General features: G+C 38.6%; 1 protein-coding gene, 1 long non-coding RNA gene and 1 pseudogene across 3 annotated transcripts in view; 1 reads left to right on the top strand and 2 right to left on the bottom strand.

Moving 5' to 3' along the window:
- The window catches only part of LOC131681370 (neuroguidin), an 84,795-nt gene extending 77,525 nt beyond the window's left edge, over nucleotides 1-7,270 (bottom strand). The window contains exon 1 of one of the 2 annotated variants that reach the window (XM_058962126.1): nucleotides 7,194-7,270. Coding sequence is in view for 1 of the 2 variants with exons in the window: in XM_058962125.1 (XP_058818108.1) it covers nucleotides 6,581-6,589 (9 nt within the window). In the remaining variant the exon portion in view is untranslated. Of the gene's footprint in view, nucleotides 1-6,580 lie in introns of both variants that reach the window. The other variant, XM_058962125.1, reaches the window with a different exon arrangement.
- A 2,123-nt stretch (nucleotides 7,271-9,393) lies between these two features.
- On the bottom strand, nucleotides 9,394-9,979 carry LOC131679764 (peptidyl-prolyl cis-trans isomerase E-like; annotated as a pseudogene).
- Nucleotides 9,980-11,513: 1,534 nt separating this feature from the next.
- Nucleotides 11,514-12,039, top strand: LOC131679087 (uncharacterized). Its single transcript, XR_009303797.1, has 3 exons — nucleotides 11,514-11,562; nucleotides 11,623-11,698; nucleotides 11,755-12,039. It is a non-coding gene; the product is annotated as an uncharacterized LOC131679087 (long non-coding RNA).
- Nucleotides 12,040-12,482: the final 443 nt, after the last annotated feature.

The raw sequence follows: 12,482 nt of genomic DNA, 5'->3' as shown, positions 1-12,482 counted from the left end.
CCAGGTCATGTCACCATGGAACGTGTTATTTAGTGAATATAAGCATCGCTTTTTTGATTAGCTCAACTGAAGACATTAGTCCAGACTGCTAGTGGTGGGTTAATGTTTGAGGGATTTTTTCATGTAGGCGAAATCGCGGGCGTAAGTACGTGTGGATTATTGCAATTGCATGGTCGCGTTTGTGGCCAGGTTTGTGTTATCACGAAGGCCACGAGCGTTTGTACCTATATGAGTATAGATAGCGTATAGTAGATATACTACTAAAAGGAATCATAACATGCCGAATAAAGAAAAAAGATGCAAAGAGCTTGATTAGAAGTGTATAAGTCGACCGATACTATTTTGGTGTACACCAATAACGGAAAAGCAAACTAATAGATGTACAAAAAACAGACTAGTGAAGTAGAATAGAAAACCACATGTAACATGCAATCAAACTCTTCTAAATGCAGCAAATGTTGTATATTTACCATCACGTGCGTCGGTAAACCTAATTTATCCAATCCGACTTTCCCGAATGAATAGAACCAAATGCACAAATTGATCACCAGAAGTATTAGACACTATTCTATCATATACCCCAGTTCTGTATCCATTCCCTAACCCAACTGTCACAAATACTCAGACGAACACATACATTCGACCGATAAATGGACACACAATGACTCCCATTGTGAATCCCGTCCACGAATACCGCCATCAAATGGTGGAACAATATTTGCAAACACGGCACACAGCAAAACGACCCACCAGTCACCGCGCACAGACCAGTGGTTGAGCGTTGGTATGCGCAGGTGCAGAGTATGAAGAAACATAGGACATAAAAAAGGCGCATAAGCCCTCTCAATCTCCTCGATGCACCACTATCGAGGCGTAATGCAATAACCATCTTAAAGCAGTTGTTCTTTAGCGCTGATGCACGCAATATGCCTGATGATGTTTGCAATACGGTCCAACCCCTCGACCTTGGGGAGGGAAGTTTTGAAACATTGTGCAATATTTAATTTTGATTGAGTGTAATAAACCAACAACCATAGGATACTGCATCGGTCTGGATCTAGTTGAATTGACAGCAAAAATTATTCAATCTGCCAGTCGTCATGATATCCATTAGCTTCTATCCCCTACCTGAAGCACGCGCCCTATTGCTACTAGATTCTAGGGACCACCAGAATCAAAGGCTACATTTTTCCAAGCATAAAAATTGTAGTCTGGAGTCCGAATTCCTTTATGATTGCAAATTCTATTTTTTAAATTTAGGCTTAGTTACGTTAAAATCATATTGGTCAGCTACATTATTAACATTATGATTGCACACATTCAATGGATTGTTTTGAGCAAATAGAACGCGATATAAAGGAGCCCGAAACAAATCAGCTCTTCCTGGTATGTCTACGAGGTACGTTGAGTCGAACGGAACTGCGGACTACTTTAGACTTCTTGAAAATTGGCCAAAATAAATTAGTACCCAGCTTCAAGTTCTCATCCGTGCGATGAATAGAGTGACTATTGTGACGTAAGACGTCAGTGACCCATTTAAAATTTTATTGTATTAAAAACTTTCCACATTCTACGTTGATCCACTGCGGCAGTCTACTGTTGTGGGGAGTTGGTGAAGCCTCAATTGCTGATTGAAAACCAGCCGATGGCATCGTTGTTGAAGATGACGAACTTGTTACGCTGGGTGACGTTGATGATTCAGAACTAGATGACATCCAAATTACAGTCGGGGTAACAACAAGTATGTTGTTGCTACTAAACTTGAATTACGTGTCGCTAAAGACTTGTAAGCAAAATATCCGTAGTAATTCTAACGCTGTTCTGACTCGACGATTGTATATCAGCTCCGTAGGTGATCTTCCATTGAGCGCATTTGGATTTGAAGTGGTTCGGCAGATAAGTAGAACCGTATCTAATGCCATTTCGATAGAACCTTCTCCCTCCTGGACTTTCTTGGCCTCCCGCTTGATAGTGTCTCCAAATCTTTCGGCTTGGTCGTTGGAAGTCGCACAAATGACCCACTAAACGAGCAGCCGCTGATGCGCTAAAACGATGTCGCTTGATTTTCAGAGCAGCGTGCACTTAGTGTACTAGCGCGACTTCCGGATGGTTAACGTGTTCGCACGTATAAATTCCATGAATTCAGAGCTTGTAAACTGTGTGCCCTTATCTTACAGTACGACTGCTGGCATTGCTTTGCTAGCAAACACACTTTGTAGAAGGTTGATTGTAGCTTTTGCAGTGATCGGCTTAGTCGATAGGCCACTTACTGTACGCGTCCACAATACCAGGTAGAACTCGCTTTCCAGTAGGCTAGCGTAATCGACGTGTACTCTTTGCCAAGAAACCTCGCGTTTTGGCCATGTGTCTGGTGCTGTCTTTGATGCTCAATCTCCAACGTTGCTAGTGATTTCTTCGGCGAGATGAGGCAAGTAGACAAAACTGCGTGCGATGGCTTCCATTCGTTGGATCCCTGGGCGCTCTTTGTGCAGTTTATTTAGACACCGCTTTCTGTAGATTGTTGAACTAACTAACTTATCGTTGAACATGATGCTACTATCGGCAGTAAACAGTGCTTCTTCACGGTCGTAGTAGCGTAGCAATTCATGATCTTTCGGATCCAATCGTTTTGGCTATCCAATTTTAATAAAACGGTACAGGTTTTGAAGGACCTGAACCAATCACTTATTCCACTATCTGCAAACTGAGGCTGTTACATTGTGCTGTTTTCCACGGATTTTCACAAAATCTTGATCGGGATTGATATATTCGTTAATTAGACGTGACAGTACGTCAGCATCCCCGATCGCATCCGTTGAGACGTATTCCATCGAAAAGTCATACGACAACAATGTAAAGCGTCAGCGCTGGTGGCGATTAGCTGTGCAGACTGCCCTTATGCCCTTCTTCGATCCGATGATCCGCAAAAGTGGAACGTTATCATTTTGCAGCCAAAAATATCTTCCAAAGATGTGCAAAGCAAAAACAATCGCTAATCCTTCACGGTCTGCCTACGAACAGGGTTACCAAAAATACAGAATAATCTGTATTTATACAGATTTTTCAGCCAGTTTCAGACCAAGAATCTGTATGTGCAGATATACAGATTTTTGCGTGTATGTACAGATATATACAGATTTTTGAGAAGTGATGTTACAAAACCTATTTTAGAAATATTTTTTTAGTTTCAGTAATACTTCCTCTGTGTCTCTCTCAGCTTAGTCCTCTATATTTGGCTGTGCACGCTGATGAAATCGACTTAAAAATGACTTTTAATGTGAGCCGTGTTTACAAACATTGCTTCACAGTTTAATGGCAGTATTGGTAAACATGGCTTACAGTAAAAGTCATTATTTATGTCGACTTCGTCTGCGTGCACAGCCTAATTAAAATATATTTTCACTTTTGCGAGTGGTCGCTCATTCTGAAAGGTAAAGGTTTGTAATGCACTCAGGTTAGCACCCAGCAAACGCCTGGCTGAAGTCTACTTAAACGTTAATTGTAATGCTTTGTGACTTTGTGAATTCTCAATTTTTGTTCGAAAGTTAGACAGCTACATTGGTCGACTTAGGCTGTGAACCATTTGGTGAAATTTTTAACTTTTAGTTAAAATCTGACACTTCAAAAGTTATTTGCAAAATAACCCTACTCTGGAGTTAATTTGACAGCCCGATGGTTAATTTTTTCCCATGATGCAGAATGAAAAGGTGGAAACATTTTCTGTACCTAATTGAGGTTGTCAATATTTTTCAATACAAAATTAAGGAATAAAGATGGGAACGATAACGTGTTGTGTAAAGATTTGTTTGGGTTATTTCATGATGTGAATGTTTACTTTTCGAGGCTGTGACTGTCATACTTAATGTAAAAAGGAAAAAAACTAATTTTAAAATATCGACAAATGTTCACACCTCTACCAACTTGTGGTCATCGCAGCTGTCAATTCTAAATACCTATCCATATGTCAACTTTTGGAATGGTTCGCTCTCTCAAGGACTCAACTGATTCGATACAGATATCGACACAGATTTTTCAAAGAGTAAATACAGATGAAAAGATTTTTTAGGACAAAAATACAGATTTAATTTTGGCAACCCTGCCTACGAATACTTCTGCTCAGTGATTAATACTCGTGAAATGTGCTGGACAACTTTCATTTTGCCATCAGAGTACTTGTGGCTGATTGTCAGCTGACTCGACTATTTTTTTTCTTAACGTGGATCAGAGTGTGCCAACAAAAGGTCAGAATACAAAATAACCTTAAATTTGTTGAAAGCCTTCCGTTATTCGTCCGTCCACTTGAAATATGATGAACACTTGAGAAGTTCGTCCAGCCGGTATCTCCGCAAACGCATGCTCTGGGCAAATTGCCCATAGTAGCTGAGAGCTCCAAAATAAGAACGGACACCAGTAAGATCACGAAGCACGTCATTGATTGCTTTGATTTTATCCAAATTCGAGCGAATTGTGAATCTCTACTCTTGAATGCGTTGGAGGACTGCGTGCAAGTCTTGCTGATGTTTCTCAGGTGTCCTACCGCCAACGATGGCATCGTCGAGATAATCCAACGTAAAATCAATCCCAGCCAAAATGACGTCCATCAACTGCTGAAATGCTCTAGGAGCTGCTTTTACTCCAGATGATGTTTATTTCATAAAAAATCAGAGTTGGAAAACTGGCACCTACAGAAGATCGCCTGATGGTCAATTAAGGTCGAAGGCATAATTAAAAAGATTGGAAAACGTCATCGCTGTATCGGTTCTGATACTTTTAAAAGTTTACTCTTACCTTTTTACTTACTTAGGCTATACTGCCAATTTATATTACTGATTCTAAATTTATCTATTCCTGGTTTAAAATATAGATTGATGAGTCTGGAGAGACCTGATTTCTGATTCAATATTGGGAACTCTTGGTTTTAAGTTTTTGCAAATGTTTTGTGAGACTCCTGAATTTCTAAGCTATAGTGTTCTTGATCTTCGAATCTCGTTAAATCAAGACCCTAATCTTGAGCACTGTCTTCCTGAATGTCATCATTTCTTTATTTCTAGGTTTATTCAGTACTTATCCTTTACGTTCCATGATTTTATATTTCTGTATTGGATAATTTTCCTTTCCACGGATTCCCATGTGTACGAGCATTTCCGTTAATCATTTCAAATAAAATATGGTGATGAGCCGACTTTGTCAACACTTTGGTGTAATCTATAAAATATGCTTGGTTCTTTTCGCACATTGTGCATCTATAAAATGAGAAAATATGCTCAACAATGCATTCACATTAATTCGGCTTAGTTGGTCACCTAGCGGCAAACACACGTGCCGCTTCCTTCTAATTCGTGAATAGTTGCAATTTGTTCAATTGTACAACTATAAACGTTTATATTCATTGATTTTCTCGCATTTTGATTGGTGATTTCTATTTATCTACTGGAAAGTTTGGAATAAATCCTTATTTTCCTTCCGTTAAATTTGTCATAATTTAGAGTTTACCCGCATAATATCCAAAAACCTTTCTGGATCCAAGGTCTCATTTTACACAAATTTGAATAAATTTTGAATCCAAAACGCTGACACCATTGGGTTAACTGACAAAATCGGGTGTCGATAAAATCGGAGGCTGAGAAAAATGAGTCTTCATTCTATGTAATTTATTGCATATAAATCCAAATCCGTGAAACAAGACTTCACTGAAATCAAAATATTTCCTGGTATTCTTAAATAATTTCCTTCTTGAAAAAAGCAAAACCAATTCGCTGAGTCGTGATTGTTTTTCCCAAATAAAATGTTTTAAGGTTCAAGTTACCTTTTTTGAGCATGTATTAGTTTTGAACGCTGGGTAGTATGGGTAGGAAAAATTGTGTTCAGCTTTGCCACCGGATTATACATTTAAACCTTTTCAAAACTCTAAAAGAAGAATATCAGTCGATTTATTAGATCATCACGATTCAATTCATGCAAAATACCTGGCGGAAAAGCCATCGGCTTAGCTGAATGGTGCTTTTGAAAAAGTGGCTGTGATTTTTTGTCACACTACCACACCGTGCTGGGGCATGCAACACAACAGCGCAATGAAAAAACCACAGCCACATTTTCAAAAGCACCATTCAGCTAAGCCGATGGCTTTTCCGCCAGGTATTTTGCATGAATTGAATCGTGATGATCTAATAAATCGACTGATATTCTTCTTTTAGAGTTTTGAAAAGATTTAAATGGATAATCTGGTGGCAAAGCTGAGCACAATTTTTCTTACGCACACTACCAAGCCTTGAGGTAACTTGAGCCTTAAATGGCAGATGAGAAAACGTTCAATACATCAGTGCACAACGTCGTAGCCAGAAACATAATAACATCTTGCTCTGTGTCCCCTTATTTTCCAGCATAAAAAGAACCCGCTTTCACAGAGGACAATGCACCCTTCCGTCCGGACCTAGCGTGCATTGTGCACGTACGTAACATTTTTTTTTATTTGCCGGCTTACAAAATCCCTCACGCGTAATTAATAACAGGCATTTAGATTTGGATAGAACCCGCAGCGCAGTCGAACCGAAATGAAAGACGGTCCCAATCCGCAACTTACCTGTACCATTTTCTTGTCGAACCTGCTTCACTCCCCTTATGCAAGCCACCGCAGCCACAGCAGTAGAGCAAACGAATCTTCTCCGGTTCTGTTGCGTTTTGTTTACTTTCCCCCTTTCAACGAAATTTGCGGCAGCACACTTCTTGGCAGTTTCTTCCCCGAAAATGCTGGCGCAATTCGGACAACCTACCACTTCTGTCTAATCCATTGACCAATAGTTCAAAGATTCGGTTAAGTAAATCGATATCATAGAACGCACGGATTACTGTTTTACCGCATCCACTAATCCTTCTCGAAATTACGAAACCACGCGCTCATTAACCAGGAATATGATTGACTAAAAAAATAGCGCGACAGCAGGATTCGCGGAAACTCGCGTCTAGCTTCCACTTGATGTTCACAACGATTGAATCGACCGACAAAACCAGCCACGGATTGTTCCCCCTACGAAAGATTGCTGTAGCAATCTCGGCGTGTGTGCTGTGCACTGCACATAAGTAAACTGCTACTACATACACGAAAATTAATCCTGATATGTACCAATACTTGCGCGAAGGTCCTTTCGAAAGGATATCGAGAATGCATACACTTTTAAATTATTTTCTATACCTACACATCGGAATCAAGAACTTCCCCCTGCTTCCACTATAAACACGAGCAGAACACACGAGATTCACCACGTTGCTGCCGGGAAATACAAAACAAAAACAAGGTGCTCGAATATAATGACAGCATCATCACGCGCATGCGCATGATTACAAGTACAGTGAAGCCCTAAAAGTGTGGAGATCTCGCGAGAATAATGCTGTTGAAACATTTCAACACACGGAAAAAAAAAGCTGAACCTTTTTAGAGTAGGTACATTTTCAGTGTTGTTCTTTTTCGAAATGACCCTGGCAAACCATTACACGGGGCGGTCCTAGAAGCAGATCACTCAAGGAATGTATCCAGCCTTTTACGTGCCATAATGGTGGTCTAAATTGTTCAGTTCGTAATACGTTTAATTGCCCTTTTTTGACAATAAACGCTTACGCCAGTTTGACAGCAATGCCCAGTTGAAGATATCGGGCGTTCATTGAATAAATATCCAACGCATTGGACTAACGTAGGATGACCTAATCTCACTGGGTGGTTGACGTAAACGATTATTGTCAAAAAAGGACCATTAAACGTATTATGAACTGAACAATTTAGACCGCCATTATGGTACGTAAAAAGCTGGATAACAAATTTGCATCAAATTTGAAAAAAAAGCATTTAATTTTCATTTTTGCATCAACTTTACACTCCTCGAAAAGTTTGTTTAGCAAACGTCTTACATTGATCCACTTTGTTCGACGTTTTGTTGAACGTAGAACTAGTTTTTTGTAGGGTTTTGACGTCTTACATGCAACGCAAAATACATTATGAATTTCTCTTTCGATGGAAAGAAATGCATTCAATTTTGCTGATTTTTAAAAATGCATCACAAGTGATCGCCCCTAGGGACGGTCGATACATATATAGCGCACATTCGTTAGTTGGGCCATGACCTCGCCCCAACTAACGAACAAGATTCGCTAGTTAAGTCGATTGACAGATGTCAAAAACTGTCAAAAGAAAATGGCAGGAGAGTAGAATGCAAACGCTCGAATTTTTATCTATTGTTTGCTTAATTGTCAAAGTAAATTTTACATAGGATATTGACATCCAGTTGCCTTTTAGTTGGGGCACAACCTAATTAGCGAACACCCAACTAACTAACACCCCATCTAACGAGCCCCCAACTAACGAATTTGTGCTGTACACAAAAACAAATATGTAAAAGATGTGAACGCTATGGGCGATAACTAGCGAAATTAGACGCATTTCTTTCCATCAAAATAGAAATTCATAATGTATTTTGCATTAGACGTCAAAACCTTACAAACAACTACATACATTCAACAAAACGTCGAACAAAGGGGATCAGCGTTCGACCAAAAACACGTAAATCATCCGATGACATTTTTTTTTAAATTGTGGCTTATTTTACAATTTTAGAATAAGTCACCTCGGTCCCTTCAGATATGACCACACTCATCACTTGATGGCTTCACAGTTTGACATTTTTATTGAGAGTATATATTGAAAAAACACCATCAACTCAGGAAAACAAATTTTAACGTTGCTATGGCACTGTACAAATATTTGCATCAGATTCGAGGTTGGATTTGTTTTGTATTTTGTGTTACGAAAGCTATCCCGTTTTATATTACCCAGTTTTTCTTCTATTTTTAGTACGTCAAGTATTGCAATTATCTAGGGGGAAATCACTCTAAACTTTGTCTGATTCCGAAGTCTACCAAAAAAGTTTAGGCGGGATTAGAAAAGTTTAATTCGGGATCTTTCAGGATTAAAATAGTTTAGCGAAATTTTTATGCGTGTCATTTTCAAGTGACAGTGACATATTTTAGATATTTTTCAGGAAATCATGAATATGATATGCGCTTCACCGAAGGATTTAGATGTTTTATTAGATTGTTTTTACATCATTTTGGAGTACGATGTGTATCTTATCTTAGGACACATTCTCCTAACAGGCGATTGTCTTTATACGAGAGAACAACGATATCTACATTGTAGATCCTACCAGCGGTAAAAAATACTCCAGTTCCGATACGTACCGTCCTTTAAGTAGAATTTACTATATTGTCAATCAGGACAACGTCTGCGGAAATATTCAAAAAGAGAACCGGGTGTTATTCCTCAAGAGAACCGGGTTGAAATATTCAGAAAGAGAACCAGGTGTTAGGACCGGAATTAGCCATCGACAGTTCTCCAAACCCAGTGTTTTAAATTAAAATTTTCATCGGCAAACTTTTTCTGGTATATAGATTTTCCACCCGTTCCATTGTTTGCAGTAAAATCCCCACCTTGGCACATCTAAAACGAAAAATTGGCATTTTTTTTAGATGCACAACCAGAACTAAAAAAACTCACAAACTCCGGAATAATCCTATGAAACGCCAAAACCAGTACACAATGCTCGAAAATTTTCAGCCGTCTTCCGCACAATATCTGCTCTGAGGGAGATCATAATCCTTCCCACGTCATTGCTGCCTACTCGAATATCGAAGTACATCTGCGGATTTCGTTTTTTCTCTTCCGGTGCTTTTGCCTCCATCGGTTGAGTGGCTTCAACCGCATCATCCTCCCCGTTCTCTTGATTCTGTAGTGTTGCACCAGTTTGCTGCAACCAGGCGTCCTCCGCCCAAATCGGCTTGTTGCTACCCTCCTTAATCCGCTGTGGTATTGCTACGTTCGGCCGCACAGTTCTGAATCGTTCAACTTGTCGACAGCGGCGGCAGCATCGTCGGCTCTCTCGAACTCAATAAACGCAAATCCACGGTGCTTCTTTGATTCGTAATCAACCGGCATCTAAATTCTAAATGTTGTCCAGATTTCCAAACGGAATAAAGGAATCGTTTATTAAATTAACTAGAAAACAAAATAAACAAAACAGTGACAGCGGTGAAGTGACAGCTAGTTGAAGTGACAGCTGCTATCTAAACCAAGACTATTGAAAACTAGGTAGGATTATTCAAGAACAGCAAAACTTAATAAGATTAGCTAAAATTAGTCGGGATTATTTTGGGAACAAAAAAAGTTCGCTAATTTATTTTAGTCCAAAGTTTAGAGTGATTTCCCCCTAGGCAATTATAGTTTTTGCTATTTTAGGTATGCTAAATGTACTTTTTCTTGCGGAGATCAATGGAAGGTGTTTGGTTGAATACAAAATGTTCCAGACTATGAATAAACGGGAATAAACCCGAATAGAAATACACAACTGTATTACATAATTTTTTATTGTTACATTACAACGAAAAACAATGTTGTTCTGGAAAAGTTACAATGGAAATGTAATCACATTTGTTGTTTCTACATCCAATTTCATTGTAAACCCGATTTTACATAGAAAAAATGGTCGTATAGGGATGTAACAATGGAAAAAAATATCTTTTCCCATTACATTCTGAAATCAAAAACATTGATTTACATTGTTGTTCCGTTGGAGATTTTGGAGGCATGAAGGACTGAAGTACATCGATGTTGCAAGAAAAGTTGTTGTTAACAAATAAAACTGTTGTAAGTTCTACGTTTCTACGATCAATTTCGATATTGTTTTCTGTTCGGGTAATCTGCATACAAGATATGGAGAATTTGATTCCTGTATTCAATTATCTTTTAGTTTCCGTAAACAAGCAGGAAGATTTTTTTAAATATAAAGGTATTTTGTAGTGAACACAAACGGAACTAATCTAGGAACTAACACTAACCATTGTGGATCATTGAAATAACAAATAACAAATTTTAACTTGTAGGAGATAAACAAGTGTCAGCGATGTTTCATGAATGAGCATGAATTTTTCAATAGTTTGACGATCAATATTCACTTCGGAGACTTCAAGATTTTTCGCATCAATTTTTATTTTAAATCTCAAATATCTTGAATTTCAAAAATAGCAGGCATTTGAATTTCAAAAATGACGGCTGTATTCAATGCAATATTCTGGACATATTTTCTGGACACTCACACTTTAATTTAAAATCGAGTTTAAAGATGTATTTGAAGCTCAAGCTTAGTAAAACCATACGGAACCAATTGATACTTCCGGTTTGAATACAACATCCGATTTCAAGGCTGATTGAGTATGAACCTGCTTTTACATTGGAACCAGAATTTTCACAGGGATCAATTACACGCAGAAAAAATATTGGTAAAAACGAAGGAAAAAATAAGAGTTTTTCACCAACGACACGACTAGACACTGGTGTTCCAAAACTGTATCGCAAATATGACTACCCCTCAGTGACTCAGGTAACTGGTACTGTCAAATGTGACATTTGGTTAGAAAATGCATGAAACTAGCAACACTTAATAATCCGTTGTTATTTTTTCAAACAATCTGTGGCAATCCCTGGTTACGCATGGAAAACATAATTTGACAACAAAACAAACCGTAAGCTACTAAATTTTCCAGGAAATTATCTGATTAGTACGTTAATGATTCTATTTTCAGGAATCTGGATACTACCTTAAACTTCTGGACATCATAATTTAGCTACCTAATCGATGTCGGATTTGTGGGAACGCATGTACGAGAACGGATGGTTTCTCTCTTCTTCCAGTTTATCTAACGGAATCGTTTCAGGACTAAGGGTTACGAAAAAAGGATGGTGGTGCGCATTGTTAAATGCAAGGATACTGGCGAGTCTCGAGTCCCGCAGGTACAGTTCAGAAACTTATGGCTATATGAGTAATTTTCGTGCAAGCTGCAAACCGAATGTCAAAGATTGAACGTATCATCCGGTATTCTATTGAACAAGCCATCTACGTGTGATTACCACTAAAACCGATCCGGATGACATTTGCAAAACTCTGAAACCTTCGTTGAAACACATCGAGCAACAAATTATCTCTACGTGATATCTTACAATCTGTGTCAGACCATAGTAACACCGGTTGATTCTTTGCTGGTGTCTAAGTAACAGAATCTTGTACTCAGCGTACAAAGAACGGCCGACATATTTTGTTGCGTTATTCATCCTATGTGTCATTTTGAAAAGAATTTTCTGGAAAAAATCCATCCGCAAGCGATACTAACTACAATTTAGCCGGGATCCCGAATCTTTGCTGTACATTTCTTTTGCAGTATTTGTGTGGATAAGACGGACTATGCCGTTTCTAGCATTGAGGAATAGATACGTTTCATTGAGGAAGAACAGTATTATATTCAACATTTCCATGACCTGATGTAAAGTGTAACTAAGAGGCCGTCGTATAAATAATAAATTACCATTAAGGTTGAATGGTACAAAAATGGAAAACAGAAAGCATTTTTTCGCAACGTCGTTTGTTAAATCTTCATGCAAGTAAATC

Source organism: Topomyia yanbarensis, chromosome 2, assembly GCF_030247195.1.
Source record: "Topomyia yanbarensis strain Yona2022 chromosome 2, ASM3024719v1, whole genome shotgun sequence".
Classification (NCBI taxonomy): Eukaryota; Metazoa; Arthropoda; class Insecta; order Diptera; family Culicidae; genus Topomyia; species Topomyia yanbarensis.
This window is presented reverse-complemented; position numbering and strand designations above follow the sequence as displayed.